Raw genomic sequence first — 21,351 nt, 5'->3', positions numbered from 1 at the left:
GTCCTCCGTGTTTTATTCTTATAGAAGTAAGAAGAGAAGTAATGGGGCAGAAACCCTCCTTTTTACGCAGCGGTCCAGACATGGACATCAAACGGCGACACATATTCAGTGTGCAGTTCCTTTGGCATTAGGGCAGGGATATCTAGATACTTTCCAAGGTTTGACATCATGAATTGAGCTACTTTTAAAGCAAGCAACGATGTTTTCAAATCTGTAATCAAAAACACTATCGAAGCAGTTCCTGCCGTTGCTACGTTAGTTCAAACAGTAACAACGGACTACTTTTCTTAGCGGATGCATGTCAATTTAAATCAATACATAAAACTATTTTTTAAATCAATAAAATCATTTTCTAAATCCATAAAAGCATTTCCATTACTATTGGGAGTCATGTCGTTACTTTGTTGAGAATGTGGCCATGTAATAAGCGGGATAATGTGCACATTGCAAATGTGCCTTCATGCCGATCTAGATCCCTCCGCAAAAAATGGCTCGTTCGCGGGCGAGAGCCGGCTCCCGTCGTTCACTTAAAAGAGCCGGCTCTTTGCGCCGGCTCGTTCGCGACCGACACATCACTAAGTCAGTCACTCAGTCAGACAGGCCACGGCGGGTGTGTGGTGCAGCAGCACGCAGCAACACGATTAAAAGTGCCCTAGTGACGACCAAGTCAGTAACCAACAGGTAACAAATACAATGAGTGTATTGTTTAATCCCCTAAATCAGATGCCAAACTAAACTATACAGGGTTCGTACCGTACGGTCATTCAAAACCTGGAAAAGTCATGGAAATTCAAAATGCAAATTCCAGGCCCTGGAAAAGTTATGGAAAACAATATTTTTCCCAAAGTTTTGGAAAAGTCATGGAAATGTAACTAAAGTTGCGTCAAATATAATTTACATTTGATCTAATCGCCGAAATAATCTGCGGTCGCGAGCTGTTATGTGCGCATGGTGTTATTTTTTAATATATGAAGCGCGAGCTGTGTGCTCGAGTCTTCTTGCCTGTCGGGCCGGCTGAACTCTGCTGCTCCGGGATGAGGGTCAGCTACATTAGCTACGGTGCGTTCGTTAACTGTGCGGAGTCACTGTGGCACAGACTGCACCGCTGGTGAACAGCTGTTAGTAGTAGAAGTACTCAGATCTTGTATTTGAGTAAAAGTAGAAGTATTCAGATCTTGTACTTTAGTAGAAATACTCAGATCTTGTACTTAATAAAAGTAGAAGTACTCAGATCTTGTACTTGAGTAAAAGTAGAAGTACCACAGTGTAGGAATACTCGGTTACAGTAAAAGTCCTGCATTCAAAATGTTCCTCAAGTGAAAGTAGAAAAGTATTATAAAAATACTAAGAGGCATGAAAATACATTTTCAAAATGCTCAACAGTGCTGCCAGAATTATAAACTGACTGCTACACAATTAAAATAAATGCTTTTATATATTTCTATTAGATGTAACTCTTTGGCGTTTCTGTTATTATTACCTGCTGCTTTAGTTGTTCTGACTGCTAAAATCCTCTGTTATTCCTCATTTTAAAGCCGATATTCCGTGGGGTCGGGGGCTCGGATCCTTGTCACCTTTTTCATACCTGATGAGTTTGCATCCCTGACTACAGTTGCTTTAGCGTGTAGAAGCTAGTAAGCCTACTATTTGATTTGTTTTAGATAGGCATCTGCATCAGACAGCATATGGTTATTGAAATAAATATATATGCAATTACGACATACAAGATGTGCCTTTTAATAAATCTCACACTACTAAGGCAGCCGGCGGTTCCACCAGGGGTGTCAATCCCGGGGGGGGGGGGGGGGGTTTCATCCCCCCCTAGCTTCAGATTGGACCCCCCTAAGTCATTTAGAATAATAAAAATAAATGTTAAAATAATAAAAATGTTGATAATAAATCAGTAAAATCAGGCAAAAATAAGAATTAAATAACATAACCCTAACCCCGAAATAAAGTAACCAAAAACCAAAAAGAAACGTAACAAAATCCGCCATTATCCGGCAAATTTTTGCGCACAATTTCGGCGCGACCGCCACAACGACTCAGAAGGTGCCCCTTTTTTTTCTCTTGAGCACCTGCCCCTATAAATGTCTGTGCACGCCACTGGATGTCAGTATTGTTTATGAAGCAGGGTATAGAAGGTACATTATTGAAATGAAAATACTATTTATTTACTTTTACAAACAGTGAGCAGCTGGGCAGCTGCAGCATGTGTATTGCAGGACATGTGTAAGCGTATTTGAGTTGTAGAAAAGCGCTAGGCCTATAGGCTATACATCTAATGTGTCATTATTATTATTATTATTAGGTTATGTCCTATGTGTTGGACATGTGTGGTTGGACTTTGTCTCACAGGCAGGTTGCAGTGTAACATCAGAGGAGACTGGGCCAATTGTACATTCTCAAACTGCACCAGAACTAACTAAACAATGCAGAGATTATTTTTATATAATTGTATTCAATAACCGTAAGAAATTCAACAGTATGAAGTGATTTGTAAATAGGAATACAGATTTGACTTAATCTTTTCATAAATATATTTTTCTCCCAGTTTGACTTATTTTTACCCTCTCAAAGAACCGGAATTGAGAACCGAAAATAACCGGAATCGAAAAGCAGAACCAGAATCGTTCAAATCCAAACGATACCCAACCCTATGTGTGATGCAGTAAAATCTTACCGCTCACTTACGTTAGCGGTGTCGTAAAAACCGTGGGAAAATGTAAAATACGATGACGAAGAAGAAGATTCCAGTGGCCCCAATTTTTGTCCATTCTGGACAAGTGAAAAATGTATTCGGACAAGTAAATTGCCAAACTCACTTGTCCATGGACAAGTACTCTCTAAAAACTTTTTCTCACACTGCCTCTTCGGCCTCGTTTACAACCCCCCAGTTGACAGTTGGCGATGTCTCTGGCCAGTGGGTTGTATGTCTCCTCTCGCTGTTGGTAAAGTTGAGACACCGGCTGGACTACTTTGGAAGTGCCAGGCTTCCTCCACTGGCACTCAACATCTGTGGAGCTGATCTGCCACATGGCAAATATTGCCAATGCTGCAGCATGGCTGCATTTGTACATCTCCTGTGCACAATCACAGACAGCGCTCTGCATCGCGCCATCGTCTCCCATGCAGATCTGTAAAAATAAAGTAAGTACCATTTGTTAACATGCTATAATAGATTGAATGAGCAATAATACAAGGATGGTCCGGATCTGGGGGTGGGAGGGTTTATTTTTCCATAGTTTTGTCCTCTTGTCTGTTGTTATTGTTTGTTTTTTTTTGTAATTTGTGTTGTATTGGTTGTGATTGTACATTGTATTTTTCTAACTGTGTATGAATACATTTTTGAAAAACATTTGATCAACAATAAAAAAGGATTTGGTCAGGATCTAGACTCAGTGTGTAGTTTATTAATTAATCAATGCTCTCTACATTAGGAAAACACATACGGTGTACCAGAGGGAGTCACACACAGCTGTGCCTAGATAACCAAAATCCTTGAATCTACACACAGCAAATAAACTTAAATGACACAACGAGAAAAAGGAGATCACGCATACAGTATAGTCGATATAAAATTGGCCGCTTCAATCTGAAGAGCAACTCAAACAAAACACGGGAGTGTACCTTGTTCTTGTGAACACTAATGTTATCCACAGCATACACAGAGACCACGAAGTTCTTAAGGAGAAAACTAGTTGCTAAAACAAAACACGTTAGTGTACCTTGTTAGCTAATGTTAGCTAGCTGACATTAACGTTACACATTGCACTCATATTACTCACCGAAACCTTGTAAAGCCGGTCCCGCTGCTCTTACAGAACCGACTAACTCCCATTTCATATAGGTACAGTTCTCAACGTGCCCAGACTTGTAGTAATTTTCACCTCGTAAAATACTTTTATTCTCATTCTGAAAGAATGTGGTAAAATGTGCTAACGTGACGGCCATCTTTATGTTGGTGACGCGTATTGTGCGAGACCAGAGACCTGTAGTTCACTGAGCGGTTTCACACGAAAAAATGTGTAACTTCACAGTTTTACGACACATTTTTATTTTTTTGACTTGCAAAATGTTCTTTTAAATTGACAAACATCATATGTGTCATTCGTGGCACAATTCAAACGGGATCAAAAGATAACCTTTCTCTCTCCATTGACTTCAATGTATAATTTTCCGCTTCCGGGGTCCCATGGAGGCTTTCGGAAGGGGAGGGACTTCGCCTCTCTATAGCTGGCCCTCTGTGATTGTAGAGAGGGACCAACAAGCTCTCCCGTCTTCACATAACTCGCAGAGATGGCATTTAACCCTTCACATTCCCACAGAAACTGAACAGGCAGATTCGAAGGATTTATTTCTTTGGAAATATTATTTTAAATACAATTAAATCAAGTTATTTTAGTAAAACTAATGAAAAATGTAACAACAAAAAAATATAAAAAATAATATTTAAAAAAAAATGTTTTTTTTAATGTTTTCAAATATTATTTTTTTTAGAATATCTTAGGCCCTCACAGAGGGCCTAGAGGGCCCTGACGGCTCGCCACTGATATTAAGATATTATAATAAATGTATTTGTGATAATATTTTGTAATCGTAATCTGAATCTGCAGTTTAGTAACTAAAGTTAAACGAGTGCAGTGAAAATGTGCCTCTGATTTTATGTGGAGTATAAGTATTAAGTATAAGAACATTTAAATAATCAATTAAGTAGCTACAAAAACTTAAATGTATATCTAAGTAGTAAAGCCCAAAATACCTCTGTGACCTCATCCATACCCAGACATCTACCCGCTCTCTCCGCTCCAGCCACGCTCCTCTTCTTTACATCCCCTGCACACGTCTCCGAACAATGGGAGACCGAGCCTTCTGCTCATTCGCTTCGCGCCTCTGGAACTCCCTCCCAGATCAGCTGAGATCGGCCCCTTCCACCGAGGTCTTCAAAACCGGCCTTAAGACCCTCTTCTTTCGGCAGGCCTTCCAATAAACTTTGAGCATGGTACACCTGGAGTAATGCCATTTTTATCGCTATCTCCGACTTTTACTTTTGTACTCTATTTTATTTTTTATTTTTTTGATTTCTTATTATTATTACAATTATTTGTTTAATCTCTCAAAGTGTATCAGTATCCCTTGTTGTGAAGCACTTCGAGATTTGTCTTGGCAGATGAGAAGCGCTATATAAATTACATTTATTTATTTATTTATACATACAAATATGTCCCATCTCTCATCCCCATCCACATCGCCCTGTCCTCTCATTCTATTAGCTCTCCAATGTCAGCTTGCTAAAAACCCACAAAAATGCTAAACAAATAAAGCCCACAAACTAATTGATAGGATCAGCTTCTGAAATAAGATTTGAGCTGCAACTTAGGCGGCAATTCTCTGTGTCTGCACCGGTAAGATAACCACAAAACACTCTAGCCACAACTTGGCATTCATTTTGAATGATAGACTTTTGCTTGTACAGGATATTTCTACATTGTAGAAATGTAGAAATATCCTGTACAAGCAAAAGTCTATCATATTTTTACTTAGGTAAAGTAGTACTGACTGATTTACCTAAGTAAAAATATATGAGTACTACTTCCGTCTCTGTTCAATAAGGATCAAATGAGTAATTAATTAATTCCTTACATTTATTATAGCGCTTTTCCAGATGCTCAAAGCGCTTTCCAAATACACATTACACATATTTTGTATACATGCAATGGTCACTGTGGACAATACCCACAGGAGCAAGTTTAGGTGAAGTGTCTTGCCCAAGGACACAACGGCTTTACAGACGCAGCAGCGGCGGGTTTCACCCCTTGATCTGATGATCATTGCACAGCGCACTGCGCCACACCGTCCATCTTCACGCCTCGAAGTCATCGAGGCGCTTTTACAAGTACACATTGATATTATACATGTACTGTGGACAATACCCACAGGAGCAAATCCGGGTGAAGTGTCTTGCCCAACGACACAACGGCCTGACGCAGTGGCGGCAGGAGCGGGTTTCGAACTGGAGTTATAACCCCCCTTGATCTGATGATCAGATGCACAGACCACTGCGCCACGCGAGTAAACTGACAATATAACATAATTATAGTATCATAGGCTATACTGTAAACTGCTGTGTGTGTATGTTGGTAAAGTAGCATCAAGGGTAAGTGTATCAGTGTATGTAAAACAATAGACTGTATGAAGGTAAATGCATGCAATATCAGCGGCTATTTTATATTATAAATGCCATTTAATGCTTACCAAGTGTTCTCATGTTAAACCGCTGTGTGTTTTGGACCTCTTTGTCTTAGTGGGCGTGAATGTCTGCGCGTGAACTACTGTTGACGGTTTGGTATGAGAGAGAGTTAATGCAGGCAGACAGGCAAACATAGCAGGCAGACAGACAGACAGACAGGCAGGCAGACAGACAGATCTTAACGTCACAGTCGGGGCTGGGCTGGGGCTCGTTCAGGGGTTGGGACTGAGCAGACCGCTCCCCAGAGTTGCAGTGGAAGCTACGGGAGAGGCGGGCGGAGGCATGGAAATCCATGCATGGCTCTGTCTCCTTTCACAGTAACCATATCGAAAAGCGTAAGGATATCTATTGAACTGTTCGCTTGCAATGAAACACATTGTGTAAGCACAACACACAGAAGTGGAGGCATTTGACGTTTACTGGTAAGCGAGCTTTATATTCCAGCCAGCGTTAGAAAGTGCAACGTTAGCTAGCGAGCTAACCTGTTTGACGCTATGATACAGCAGATAAGCCAACCTAATACTGGCTAAAATAGCTTCCACAAATGCTGGGCTTTTAGACAGGTATGCACAGCGCTATGACTTTATAATAAGCCACCTGTCATACCTTTATATAAGGGTGTTACGTGTATGCTTTGGTGTTTTATGCTTTGCTAGCTGAGTGACGTGAGGAAAGTTAGCTAACGTTAGCTAACATAAACAGTAGCGCAAGTTGACAGTCGGTGCACAAACAACTGCCAATAATATTGCATCAAAGGTTTGTCCCAAGAGCTTGTAAGTCTAATGCAAACGTTACTGGTTTGATGCCATGTCTGAAATGTTAGCCAGTGTCCAGTATTGTCAGCGATTTGTTAAACAGTTAGCCGTAGGAGATTACCACAACAGGAACACTGGGTTTCTAATCTGACACAACAAGCAGGCTAACAACCTTCTACCACTTAGAAGCCTGCTGCTGTGTCATGGTTACTTAGGTGTCTAATGTTGTCTTCAGGTGCTAAGCTAGTAACGTGCTAACAACCTCTGCTTAAACTATAAATACATTATTGTTAGCATGGGCCGTTTCTGCAGATGACTTGTCCTGTTCAGTTAGCTAGCTAGATGCTAACCGCCTATAATAATCACTGTAGCGACCTAAACAACTGCAGTGTTGACTGTAACCTCAGTGGGTCTGTCAACATGGTGAAGGGGTTTGTGAAGGAAAGCACTCACCTTCAATAAGCAAAAACAGACACCAACAATGGTAGCAAGCAGAACCATGTCAATGATAAACACATTTGTTTATACAACAGGAGGGTGGATTAACAGCAGCCCAGGCTGTAGTCAGAACTGGATGAATCTTGTAGCAATACTCCGTGGTCAAACGTTTTTCTTTAAATAAAAGTACACAAGTATAAGCAGCAAAATAATAGCCGCAGTTAAAGTAATCATAAAGAGAGAAATGATACTTTAGTACAGTACATGACTCTCAGTTACCTCCCATCACTGGTTGTAGTGAACATTTAAAAGCAGTTCATCTCTTGAATTTAAGCTATCATGGATTAGTAAATATGACTTTAAAGAAAAAAATAGCTGCATTTCTATCCACTTCAGTATGTGGTTCTATAAGTTACATACTGGCTTTGGATATGGAAATAACTGCTCCCCTGGCCTGACCTTCTGGAATGAATGCTGTGATCAGGTCACTTTCTGAGTCTTTTGTTAATGGCCCACTTGGTCATAACAATGTTGTAGGATTGTGTGTGCTCTCACCTTGTGTGTTGCTGATACTGATTTCTCCACCCTGTACAGTATGTCAAATAAGAATCATCAAACGTCTTTGAGTCTCTAATTCAATTTTGTATTTCACCTTACAGGATATGGCCAGACTGATAGTCAGCAGTTGTTTGTTATGGCAGAATCCTTCTCTTGTCCATACACTTATGCAGTTGCTTCCACAGTAATTCATTTAATGTTCACAAGTCATACTAAATCAATGCAGATGCTGTGTTTTGAATGGGATTTAATGTAAGGCTGTAAGATAATATATATGTTGGTTTATATTGAATGGATTTATGAGCGGTTGTCTCTATGATTAGTTTAAGTGGAAGTGCATTTTATTTAATATTCAGTTTGGTGAATTAAAACTGATGTTTGATATAAAACAGAGAATAGCAGGACATCCTTATACTTGAGAGGCGGCATAACAGCATTTTTGCATGAACAACTATCTATTCATCGATTAACAGTTACACATTATTTTTCTATGGAACCACTAATGGATTAGTTGACCTATTGTTACAGCTCTACACTACAGTGCACTTCCCAACCTTGCTCATCAGCCTTATTGTCCTCTGGCTCTAAAACGTTCTATAGATTTATAGATCATAGATTTTGGCTGCAATCCTGGATCAAAACATTCCCGGTAAATGCTTATTGCTGCTGAATCCTCATGCATGAAATGCTTGGTTGCTGGGATAGATTATTGGTAACACCTCAATCCTTCCCATACACACAGGCTGGATCTGAACCTTGTTCAGTTGAGTTGACTGATTACTTATCACCCTTTTACTCAAAGGGTATTGATCATATTTCTTCACAAGAGAGTGGTAGTCGAAGTTCTAATATAAATGCATTTTGATATGATATTGGCCTTCATATGACCCTCACAGCACATTTCATATCAAGATTCAATCAAAAACAGTACGGTTGGCTACAGAAAACCGGTTCTTGGTTGCAACTAGTGTCAGACCTTTACTTCAGTTAGAAAGCATGCCTTTTCTTGCCAATTATTGATTATTTAAAGCACAGTTTGGAAACTCTCTGACCTGTTACACACAGTTCAACATCTGTGTAGTGCTTACAATATGGCCAACAAAGTCCTCAAAAGTATTGCTAAACACTTTGAATTAGCTTGATAAAGTATTTAAAACCATCATTTACCGGGGTAGTTTCACTGAGAGCAGGGCTCTTTTTTCAACACACACTCATTTACTGCAGTATACTATAAGGCAGTGGTTCTCAAACTTTTTTCAATAATGTACCCCCTTTGGAAAAGAAATTCAGCCAAGTACCCCCTGATCAGCGCAAAAACAATTTGTTAAGGAAAAAATGCCTACATAAAGAGGTACAGCACAGCGCTGCACCATCAGAGTCTAATTTATTAAAACAACAACATTGTAACTGATAAACACTTAAATGCTACATTTCAAATGTTTACAATCCATCACTAAATTCATGGCAAACCAATTTTAATATCATGCAATAACACTAAGACGACATTAGTGCATTGAACTGATCTTTTTAACAAGTTGTATTTACAATGTAGTGAAACATGGGCTTGTGCTTCACTGAGGATCTTTCTGACAGGGAGGCAAACTGCAGTTATTACACTTTGCGTTTTGAAATATGTGTAACTCTGTTAATATAAAACCCACACTGCTCAAACTTCCTTACTTTTACTAAAATCGGTATATTTGTATATTTATTTATTTTGGGGCGTGGGGAATGAAGAGAAAAAAATATGAGCATTTTATGAGCACGGGATTTTGACCCCTCATATAAACATATGCATAATGCTGCGCTATACTTTGCAGCCACAAGCCGTTGCCAAGCAACGCTTATTGTTTAGGTCCTTTGATAAGCAGGCAGTCCAATAATTAGCTAGATCTGATAGATTTAGACATAAACGCGAGTGAAGTCTAACCGGACGCTAGAGAGAGATCAGAGATCAGATCAGCTGCTGCTGACGGAGAACACGCAGCTCTGCATGATCACAGCTCCGCCGCTGTGACGGACCGGTGAGTGGAGCAAAATACACTAAGAGTTAGAACACACTTAGCTAGTTTATCTACTCTGGAACTAGCTAAACTAGTTATAAATATATGTATTCTTTACTGTCGGGTCACTTATTACAGGTTCAGCGAGCTGCACGAGACTGACAGGCTGTCAGGAGAGGGAGAGGAAAAGAGAGCACCCCGTTTATTGTTCCCATTTCATTCTCCAGTTTGTGTAAATGCATTAATTATGTATTTTTTTTTCATTAACATAAAATAAATCTCACGTACCCCCTGCAGTACTCCAACGTACCCCTAGGGGTCCGCGTACCCCCATTTGAGAACCACTGCTATAAGGTGTACAATCTGAGTTTTTCAGTCACAGACAATTCTATTCTATTGGGCGGATATTTATAATCTACATTTCCTGTTTGATATATAATGGGTCTCATTTGCCTCATATGCTTTAATGGGTCCATTTTAAAAATAACTTTTGTTTCATAATCTTGTTTCTTATAATTATGCAATTAAGTAGCAGTCTTAAAGAGGACGTTCTGCTCATTTCCAGGTTCATATCAGTATCTCTACTGTGACATGTCTCCATGCTTTAATGTTCAAAAAGCTCTTTGTTTTTCTCATACTGCCTGTGCTGCAGCACCTCTTTTCACCCTCTGTCTGAAACCAGAGCCCAGTCTGCTCTGATTGGTTAGCTGGCCGGCTCTTCTGTAATTGGTCAACAGCTTAGCGATGTCCCGCCCCTTAGCCTGTCACCTACAATGTGTTTGAGCGCTAGCCTATAGTAGCGTGAGAGTTACATAGTGGGGAGTATTTGGCCCTTAGAAAAGAAAGCATATGAAAATGTGATATTTACATGTTGTATGATGTTTTCAGGACTGATGGCTCCAGAGTGACATGCCATGGCTTTAATGATCCCCCCGGTGAAGCTCAAATGGCTGGAGCACCTAAACAGCTCATGGATCACGGAGGACAGCGAGTCCATCGCGACACGGGAGGGAGTCTCGGTGCTCTACTCAAAGCTGCTAGCTAACAAAGAGGCTGTGCTGCTGCCCCAGCAGGTGCTGTGTCTGAAAGGACCCCAGCTTCCAGACTTTGAGCGTGAGTCCCTCTCCAGCGATGAGCAGGAACACTACCTTGATGCTCTCCTCAGCAGCCAGCTGGCCTTGGCCAAGATGGTCTGCTCTGACTCTCCCTTTGCCGCGGCCCTGCGCAAACGTGTGCTGGTGCTGCAGCGCATCTTCTATGCACTTTCCAACAAGTACCACGACAAGGGAAAAGTCAAGCAGCAGCAGCACTCTCCAGAAAACAACTCGGGCTCAGCGGATCTGCACTCGGTCAGCGAGAGGCCGCGTTCCAGCACCGACGCCCTCATCGAGATGGGCGTTCGTACCGGCCTCAGCCTTCTTTTCGCTCTTCTGCGCCAGAGCTGGATGATGCCTCCTCCACCCAGCCCTGGTGGAGGTCCCGGGGGCAACATCAACTTGTGTAATGATGTCATTCACACAGCCATTGATGTGGTCAGCTCCCTGCCACCCCTCTCTCTGGCCAACGAGAGCAAGATCCCACCAATGGGGCTGGACTGCCTGGCCCAGGTCACCACATTTCTGAAGGGGGTGACCATGCAAAACTCTGGGGCGGATATTCTAGGGCGGCGGCTGGCCTCAGAGCTGCTGCTAGGGCTGGCCTCCCAGAGGGGCTCCCTGCGCTACCTGCTGGAGTGGATCGAGATGGCCCTGGCTGCATCAGCCGTGGTCAGCGCTATGGAGGAGAGTAAGGGGCTGCAGAACCAAGAAGGGCTTATTGGCTACGATTGTTTCATGAACATCCTCATGCAGATGAGACGCTCTTTGGTAAGTAAACATTGACAAAACTGTCGGATTGGATGTTTATTTGAATATGCTTTTTATTGATCAGAGCTCTCAAATTGCTTAAAAATGCCATGCCATTGTCTGTTCAACCTAATTTTCCTTGTCCCTATTAATAGCTCTTGATTCTGCAAAGATGAAGTGAATCTGTATTCTTTATTGTGCACGTATTATGTGGTTAGGAGTGATGCATGAAAATATTTATTTGAAGTTGATCAGAGAAGCCAGAATTGTCATTTAAATGAATTCTTACCAAGATAAATACAGAGATACTCCTATGGAGTATTATTATTGGTACAATATATTTTTCATTCAGCCTTCTTTTCTCTCGATAGAAAGCTCTGCAACAGTTACAAACTAAAAAAGATAAGGATTCAATCACTAACACATGTATTTATATATCTGTATGTTCAGTGGGATATCTGAAAGCATTTACTTGTAGTTGTTGATTTAAAGACGGGATATCCTTTAAATTAATAACAAATACAGACCAGAAATAAATGATGTCATCAATTATATAATATTATATATTGTATAGTGTTTTCAAAGATTTTTGACATGTATCACACGACGTGGGTTGTTTTGGCTTCCTACCAGATTGAATAAGTACAAAGTGAATTTGATGTCATGATTTCATTGATTTGTGTTTTTGTTTATCTCAGGGCTCCTCATCAGATCGCAGCCAGTGGAGAGAACCAACGCGGACGTCTGATGGCTTGTGCTCATTGTATGAGGCGGCACTCTGTCTTTTTGAAGAAGTAAGATATTAAGCAGTATTTTATTTTCAGGACTAGTTGTACCGAACACCTCAACATGCTTATTTATTAGAGCGGATGAATCCTTGTGCGAAAAAGCCATACTAGTTACTCCTGTGAAAGTTCCATTGTAAAAATATGTAAAAAGATTATCCCAAATATAATCTCTCTGGAGCAAATGTTTCATCGAATACTCTTTTCTTCCAGGTATGTCGAATGGCATCAGACTACTCTCGCACCTGTGTCAGCCCAGACAGCATGCAGACCGGAGAAGCACCCGTGGTGTCTGAAACCTGCGAGGTGTACGTGTGGGGCAGCAACAGCAGCCACCAGCTAGTGGAGGGCACACAGGAGAAGATCCTGCAGCCCAAGTTGGCGGCCAGCTTCGCCGATGCACAGACAGTAAGAGAAAAGAGTTGACACGTCTTCTGTAGAGCTTGGTGAATCCACATAGCCCCTTTTTTGGCAGGCAATGTGCTGCATATGGCAATACAAGTATTTCACTCAGAGGCAGCAACATCCAATATCTGCTCCAACAAAAGGGCTTTTTAGTTTTTCTTATGATAGTTTCTGTCTGCGAGACAAAAACAAACTTCTCCTCCAATTTCCACAGCGATGTGACTGGCGTTCTTCTGAAAATGTACGATTTGTTCAATTTTAAGCAAAAAGGTCGGGCTCAGATAAAAGACGCTAGGTGCTTTTTCTCGTGGCGGCTGCATGCCACGACTTGCGCTCACTCCTCATTAGAATGTTTTTATCAAAGACACTGGCAATCAGTAAAAGGCGCTATGCAGACACAGTTAAGAGAGGAAATATCTGTAATATTCGTATTCATTAATAATCAAAACGTAGAGAAACCGCCATGAATTTCTAGAGGAATTTTGCTTAGTTTTGGAAAAAGTGTTCGAATCAAAGCATTCATTATACTGATCAGCTAGAAACAATGGCTTGGCATATACATGATGACATAATGCAAATATCTCTAGTTTTTCAGCAGTGCATTGCTTTCATCTACAGCTGTAGACTTTTACTCTGCAAGATGGATGAGCAGTGCGCCGTGTTCTTCTTTTTTTTTTAAAGGAAATTAAACTTGCACAACAAAGATAACAGTTCTTCATTGCAAGTTGAATACTCAATTCTGATTCCGCTGCAAAAGTTAGCAGACAGTTGCTAAAGCTCCTCTGATCAAGGCCTATGTGTAGTCATACAGACACTTATCTTCTTTGTATTTTGCAGATTGAGGCGGGGCAGTACTGCACTTTCGTTATCTCGTCCGACTGCTCCGTACGGGCATGTGGGAAGGGCAGCTACGGCCGCCTGGGCCTCGGGGACTCCAACAACCAATCGACACTCAAGAAGCTCACCTTCGAGCCCCACCGTGCCATCAAGAAGGTGTCGTCGTCCAAGGGTTCAGACGGCCACACGCTAGCCTTCACTACGGAGGGTGAGGTGTTCAGCTGGGGAGACGGTGATTATGGAAAACTGGGTCACGGGAACAGCTCAACACAGAAATACCCTAAACTCATCCAGGGGCCGCTTCAGGGGAAGGTAGGGTTTCACACAAAATGGCTTGACACAATGGTATTTTATTGATATGACATTAATGTATTCTTTAAAATCCAATAACATATTTAAATGTATTCTATATATGATCGTTTTTTTCCTACTTCATCAACACATCTATTATTTGTCTTGTAGCTGCTCACTCCTATGCATTCAGTTCAGAAAGCACTATATGTATATTTGCTTGTGCGTTTACCAGCAGTCATAAAGCATGAGGATGTGTGTTGTTATGGTCAGGTGGTGGTGTGTGTGTCTGCGGGCTACAGACACAGTGCTGCAGTCAGTGAGGATGGAGAGCTGTACACATGGGGTGAAGGAGACTTTGGAAGATTAGGTAAGTTGCTGAACCAAGTCATCCTAAAATGAATGTGTAATGTGCAGTTTACAGATTCCCAATGCATTATTGAGAAGGGATTCAAGGCTCTTCTGTGGGTGGAAAGGGTTCTGATTCAGCTTTGACATTTTACAGTATGTGTCATCTTCTCCAGATATCACCCTGAATCATCATTTGGACAGCTTCCATTTAAAGGGGCCATATTATACTTTTTGGGGTTTTCCCTTTCCTGTTGTATGTTATATAGGTTTCTGTGCATGTAAATGGTCTGCAAAGGCTAAAATCCCAAAGTTCCCTTCTCTCTCACACACTACCCCCTGCCTGGAACGTCTCCATTGGACATCATTATGTAAGATTGGTGCTTCTATTGGCTAGCGCTCCAACACATTGTAAGTGATAGGCCAAATGTCGGACATCTCTAAGCGGCAATCGTTTCAGACAGAGGGTGAAAAGAGGTGCTGCAGCACAGACAGTATGAGGCAAATAAAGCACCTTTTGAACATTAAAGCATGAAGACATGTCACAGTAGTGGCACAAAATACTAATATCAACCTGAAAATGTGCTTAATAGGGCGGCTTTAAAATGATGTCTCTAGGCTGAATCGTAGTTTTGAATACACAGGAAGTTAGATGTGCTTATGTGGATACAAACCGTATGTATTGCCTTTTTCACCCTCCATTCAGGCAAAGAAAAAAACTCCACCTTTTGTAATTTGGACGTGTTAACAGTCTGAAATGTTTAATTGTTTTGGAACACAGGTCACGGTGACAGCAACAGCCGAAACATTCCTACCCTGGTTAAAGACATCAGCAATGTAGGCGAGGTGTCATGCGGGAGCTCCCATACTATCGCACTGTCAAAGGACGGACGCACTGTGTGGTCCTTTGGAGGAGGGGACAACGGTGGGTTAACCCTTCAACATGACTTACATGTTAAATGTCATAACAAGTCTGTACATTTAAAATCATTTTTGAAATGTATCATTTTTGCATAAGAGCTTGCAATTTTGTATTTGATTGTCTTTAGATTTCAGTGTGTCAAATTGTTGCACATCAATACAGTGTGTGTTTATACTGATGCCCTCTAAAGAGAAACCATGTGTTTTTCCTGCAGGAAAACTAGGTCATGGTGATACTAATCGAGTGTACAAGCCAAAAGTAGTGGAGGCCCTGCAAGGAATGTTCATTAGAAAAGTGTGCGCAGGAAGCCAGTCGTCTCTCGCCTTAACCTCTACAGGACAGGTAGGACATCGTTGTTTACCAAGACTGGTTTTTAGAGGAAAGGCAGAGGCTTGAAGTTCTTTAAAATGTGTCACTTTGAGAGAATTTCATACAGCTGTTAATGCATTCCCTAGTGACAGCTAGTTGGCCAATAACAGTCATATCTTTTAAGGTCAGGACTTGTTACGTAGCATAGCTCTCCTTTCATGCCTTTGTCTTTACGTCTTAATCGGGATCCCCATTAGCATTATCATTGGCTGTTCTTCCTATGGTCCCACACATTTACATGCGATATAAACTCAAATTCCTCAAGAATTAATACCTATATCTATATTTTCTACTACAAATACAATAAATAGTAGTTCATGACAAAAATAACACTTATAATGATCTCTTTTGTGGCTACAGACATGTTTAATTCCAAGAAAAAAGGGTATTTAAATGAACTAGTAAAGAAAGGAGGATTCTTTCACCACATTTAGTTTCTTATGCCATTACCCATAGTTCATAGTTGAATACACACAGAAGCAGTTCAGTTATCATTTATGATTATTTTCATTTATGACCGATCTTTAGTATTCTCTTGAGCATATTCAACTGTTAATTTTTTCTCTCAAAGATATACTCTTACTTTTTTCTGGAAAATAATTTGTTCTCAGGAAAAGGGTAAAACTACGGAGCCCTGGAGGGTTCATAGAGAGAAAAATAAATAAAACGTGGCCACGTTTTACTTTCTCGTGCGCACGAGTTACTAAAGCGTGCGCACGAGTTACTAAAGCGTGCGCACGAGTTAATAAAGCGTGGCCTCGTTTTGTGTGTTTGTGTGTGGGGGCATTTGTTTATGATAGTATCGTTCGTTCCGGTGCACTCCGGCAGGACTATAGCACATCGAGATTAAGATTAAACAAATTTCTTTCACTTGGGAATACACTTAACTATGGAGAACCAGATTTGTGTAAAGTAGCCTACTGTTCGTGGTCATTTGAAAACAAATGCCGGTGGTGTCGGATACACACGAACACGCACACAGAGCGGAGCTGAGCACACACACACACACACACACATCATGCGCCCCGGTGACAGGACATCTCCTTCATAAAACGAGGGAGAATACTCTGGTAGTTCGATGTGTGTATAGGTGTGTGTGGTTAAACGTAGCAGCCTCGATCTCTATTCAGCGGTTCTAATGAAGGGAAACGCAGTGAAGTAAACAGTAAAAGGCACAGCTCTTTGCAGCTGGTGCTGCTCTTCTCAGATTCTGCTGAGTTACACGTTACTGCCTACAGTGCCCTGTACGACGAAGCCAGTTCAACAGACCCTGAACCTGGATATGTTCGATTTACCCGGCTTAACTGACCCTAACAAACGCGATGTCGATAAGCGGTCCTACGAAGCTGGTTATCAACTCAGTAAATCAACCAGGGTTTCTCTGTCCGGCTGAGAGCGCGCTCACGTGAAAGGGACGGGTTAGCAACATTTGACCAATCACAAACATGGAGACGCATGCTGACAGCGCAGCGTCATACTTCATGAATGAATAGTGTAAATAGCAAATCCTGCTTCGTAGTACAGGCCACTGGTGCCGCTGAGATTTCATAAAGTGAAGGAGGTTTTCCTTCTATAAAACAGCTGTGGGCAGCAGATACTGTGAGTCACGGACAGGAATCCCTCAATTTAAATAAAACGAGGCCACGCTTTATTAACTCGTGCGCACGCTTTAGTAACTCGTGCGCACGCTTTAGTAACTCGTGCGCACGCTTTAGTAACTCGTGCGCACGCTTTAGTAACTCGTGCGCACGAGTTACTAAAGCGTGCGCACGAGAAAGTAAAACGTGGCCACGTTTTATTTATTTTTCTCTCTATGAACCCTCCAGGGCTCCGTATAAAACAAATGCTTATGCTGATTCATTGTTTTTTTCCAGGTGTATGCTTGGGGCTGTGGTGCTTGCCTGGGGTGCGGCTCTTCCGAAGCCACAGCACTCCGACCCAAACTAATCGAGGAGCTTGCTACCACCCGGGTGGTGGACATCTCCATAGGGGACAGTCACTGCCTGGCCCTGTCGCATGGTAGTTGTCTCTTCCCTTTTTTCATGCCCTGTCTCTTTGTTGCATTGCTTTGGAACCACATTGGGTTTCATAAAAGTGTGAAAGAGGGCAGAAGTAGAGCTTGGTAGTGCTTGGTAGAGCTTGGTAGAGCTTGGTAGAGCTTGCTGCAGATGTACTGGGTCTCTGCTTCAAGGACTAGGGTTCAAATCTGACCCAGGACCATTTACTGTCTCCTCTTTCAACTCTGTCTCTCCAATGAAGGTGCTGGTTGCTAAAAACAGAACTGATGCAATAGCATGATGTAATAGCAAATAGACCATATTTGTTTAAGCTAATATTTAACCTTAGCGCACCTCATTATTATTCAATAATATTGTGCAGTAAAAAAAATAAAATCAATACAGCCGTGTCTAATTTTGTGTTACTTTTCTGTTACTCAACCTCCATCCAGACAACGAAGTATATGCATGGGGCAACAACTCCATGGGTCAGTGTGGCCAGGGGAACTCCACAGGGCCGATCACCAAGCCCAAGAAGGTGGTGGGCCTGGATGGAGTCGCTATTCAGCAGATCTCAGCCGGCACCTCCCACAGCCTGGCGTGGACCGCGCTGCCCAGAGACAGGTCAGTTACAACACAGTAAACACACTGAGTGGAGCCGGAGTAACCGTGAAGATAACCTGGGTTTTACAGGAATTATTCACATAGGGGGGAGTGAGGGTAAAGGCCAGTGCTGATGTCACAACAGCCCTTGACTACTTTGTTTTGTAAAGGTTGTTTAACATAGGTCAAAGGTCAGTAACTGCATGTGAAATCTACAGCAGTTTTATTTCCCTTCTGTGTTACAAATAACTCACGAGTGTGTTAGATTCTATTTTTCATTCAGAGAAATTGTAACACAAGTTAAAGTACTAAATAAGGTTAGATTAAGACATTTTGTATGGAAGATTATTTATTTACATTATGGGAATTGTAGGATCCAGCCCTTTTTAAGCTCAACCTATTCCTCAGATAAGATTTTGCTGCTTTGATTTTTGATTTTTAAATGCGCCTTCTGTTAGTCCCCTGACCTTATGGAAGTGTGATTTAAAATCACTGGAGAACTGCTTTAGGAGCAAACTTATCACAATAGTTGACAAATGATTTGAACAACGCAATTCATAATAATGGTCAGACATTAGGGAAATATTTCATACTCCATCCCCATATTGATGAGGAAGTACATTCACATTAAAGGTGGGGTAGGTAAGTTTGAGAAACCGGCTCGAGATATACTTTTTGTTATATTCCATGGGATGCTCTTAACATCCCGATAGCAATGAATATCTTAAGTGCTTTGACAATAAATCCATAAGAACATTTCATCTGTGGAAGCCGTGGCGCTGTAAAAAGCACGACCAATCATTTGAGCCGGCCCGGCTAAAGTAACTGGATGGCCTACCTGCCTGTCAGCCTTCCATCTGTGCACAAACTTATCTCGTGCCCTCATTGGTCATGTGCGCGTTCGTGTGTTGGAGGAGGGGCTCTGTAAGGAAGTGGCAGATTTTTTCCGGCTGTGTATTTTCAAATTCTAGCTTCTCCAAAATGACCTACCCCACCTTTTAAGGGAATTTGATTTGTAAAAGTTTTGTTACGGCTTCAATGTACAAAGTACTTATGAACTGATCCGTTTAGGAAATGCTGTTTCCTTCCAGATTACATTTTTTCTATGTCAATTGAAGATAAACTCTGTGATTCCGTTAGAGCTCTACATGTAAAGTACTGAAGCACTTAAAGTCAATATTTACTCTCTCTGGCTCTCTAGGCAAGTGGTGGCTTGGCACAGGCCCTACTGTGTCGACCTCGAGGAAAGTACCTTCTCCCATTTGCGATCCTTCCTAGAGCGATACTGTGACGGCATCAACAGTGAAGACCCCCCTCTTCCATTCCCATCCTCCAGGTAAGTGCATGCACACAGCCTGCAAGTCACCATCAGTGCTAGTGACAGCTGTGTTAATTGGCTCAGGTGTGATTGCTAAAGACCTTCGAAGAATTAGGAAAGGGGAGATTTACCCCGTTTTTTTCTATTTGTTTTGGTAATAGCAAATGAAAACATAACTAGCCTGAACGTTTTGAATAAATAATTGCTTATATATTTGCAGGGAGCATCATAACTTCCTCAAACTGTGCCTTCGGCTTCTGTCCAATCATCTGGCTCTGGCTCTGGCTGGGGGCGTGGCCACCAGTATCTTAGGTCGGCAGGCCAGGCCCCTGAGGAACCTGCTCTTCAGGCTGATGGACTCCTCCGTGCCGGATGAGATTCAGGAGGTAGGAAAAAAGAACATGCACTGTTGGGCATGTTGGGAAAATTGTTCGCAGCCTCATACAGACAGTAAGACCAAAACAGAGAATACGTCAAGGCACAAGAAATGTTCAGTGAAAAAACAGTGACACTATGATATTTTATTTTCTGGGATAGCAAGAGTGGCGGTTCTAGAACATTTGATATGTGGTGGCAAAGAGGGGGCAAGAGGTCATGCCAGGTGTAAGGGAAATTTCTGTGTAGCAATACAGTGGGAGTCACCGACTCAGAAGGAGACACGGTAGGAGCAGGAGCGTTGATGTCAAAACACTGGAGGTTTATTTGGAGTTACGGCCGGAGAGTTCACATCACAAATCACAGCAGCCTCGGTGAGACTGCACGGGTGGGTTGCCACGTCAACTCTAAAGAACTCTACCTCAGACCCATGTATTTAACTAGTTCTGAGAGCATCATCAAACAGCTGCATAACAAGATAAAATCATAACACCTCTATCAGCTGACGCCAACAGGCAGGAACATAGAATCACAACACCTCTATCAGCTGACGTCAACAGGCAGGAACAGGGAGACAGAACACTGAGAGCACAGCAGCCAAGGTTACGAGGTGCGTGTACTCAGTCAGGACAGTTTGAACTGATAAACTGGGTCAAAGTTATGGGCCTTGGAAAATATTCTACAACAGTTTTTTTCTTTTTATCAATTTTGATAATCTAAAAACCTTAGTCTAATAATATTTTGTTCAATACTTAAATCAATGGGAATCTTCAGATTTGAGTGTGGATTTACACAACATCAATTACATCAATAACAATCACATTAAGATTGAAACATTCAATCACAATGATTGATACAGCCAATCATAATAGAAAAATCATCTCTCATCAGTGTTTGATCATCCTTTGTCAAAAGCATAATAATGAACACACATAAAACACAGGTGCACAATAGCAAAAATATTTGTTTTGGGCCAAAACTGAAATTAATCCAGTACTTGAAACATCAGTCTTTCTGTGCATGGATAATACATTAAAGAGTAGTGTTGTTAAGCCTGATTGCTGGACGATTTAAGGATATTAACATTATCCGTGGTAATAGTAGAAATATCTTATTATTCAATAAAATATTAATTAATTAATTTCGTTTAGTGCGAAAGTGTAATCTGATCCGGCAAAAATATATTAATCACCACTATTCAACACATGTCTGGTCATTGGAAATATAAAGACAGTCATTAATTGTACCTCTGT

At 41.5% G+C, this 21,351-nt stretch overlaps 1 protein-coding gene across 12 annotated transcripts in view; it reads left to right on the top strand.

Moving 5' to 3' along the window:
* Positions 1–6,468: 6,468 nt before the first annotated feature.
* Positions 6,469–21,351, top strand: part of herc1 (HECT and RLD domain containing E3 ubiquitin protein ligase family member 1) — an 86,011-nt gene continuing 71,128 nt past the window's right edge. For 11 of the 12 annotated variants that reach the window (XM_034233786.1, XM_034233793.1, XM_034233792.1 and 8 more), the window contains exons 1-12: positions 6,469–6,672; positions 10,893–11,869; positions 12,547–12,642; positions 12,847–13,041; positions 13,876–14,187; positions 14,440–14,536; positions 15,296–15,439; positions 15,651–15,778; positions 17,680–17,824; positions 18,255–18,426; positions 19,607–19,741; positions 19,944–20,109. In XM_034233786.1, coding sequence (XP_034089677.1) covers positions 10,919–11,869; positions 12,547–12,642; positions 12,847–13,041; positions 13,876–14,187; positions 14,440–14,536; positions 15,296–15,439; positions 15,651–15,778; positions 17,680–17,824; positions 18,255–18,426; positions 19,607–19,741; positions 19,944–20,109 — 2,541 coding nt within the window. In that variant the 5' untranslated portion in view covers positions 6,469–6,672; positions 10,893–10,918. The remainder of the gene's footprint in view (positions 6,673–10,892; positions 11,870–12,546; positions 12,643–12,846; positions 13,042–13,875; positions 14,188–14,439; positions 14,537–15,295; positions 15,440–15,650; positions 15,779–17,679; positions 17,825–18,254; positions 18,427–19,606; positions 19,742–19,943; positions 20,110–21,351) is intronic. The other variant, XM_034233783.1, reaches the window with a different exon arrangement.

This window comes from Gymnodraco acuticeps, unplaced genomic scaffold (assembly GCF_902827175.1).
Source record: "Gymnodraco acuticeps unplaced genomic scaffold, fGymAcu1.1, whole genome shotgun sequence".
In the NCBI taxonomy this organism is placed as follows: Eukaryota; Metazoa; Chordata; class Actinopteri; order Perciformes; family Bathydraconidae; genus Gymnodraco; species Gymnodraco acuticeps.
This window is presented reverse-complemented; position numbering and strand designations above follow the sequence as displayed.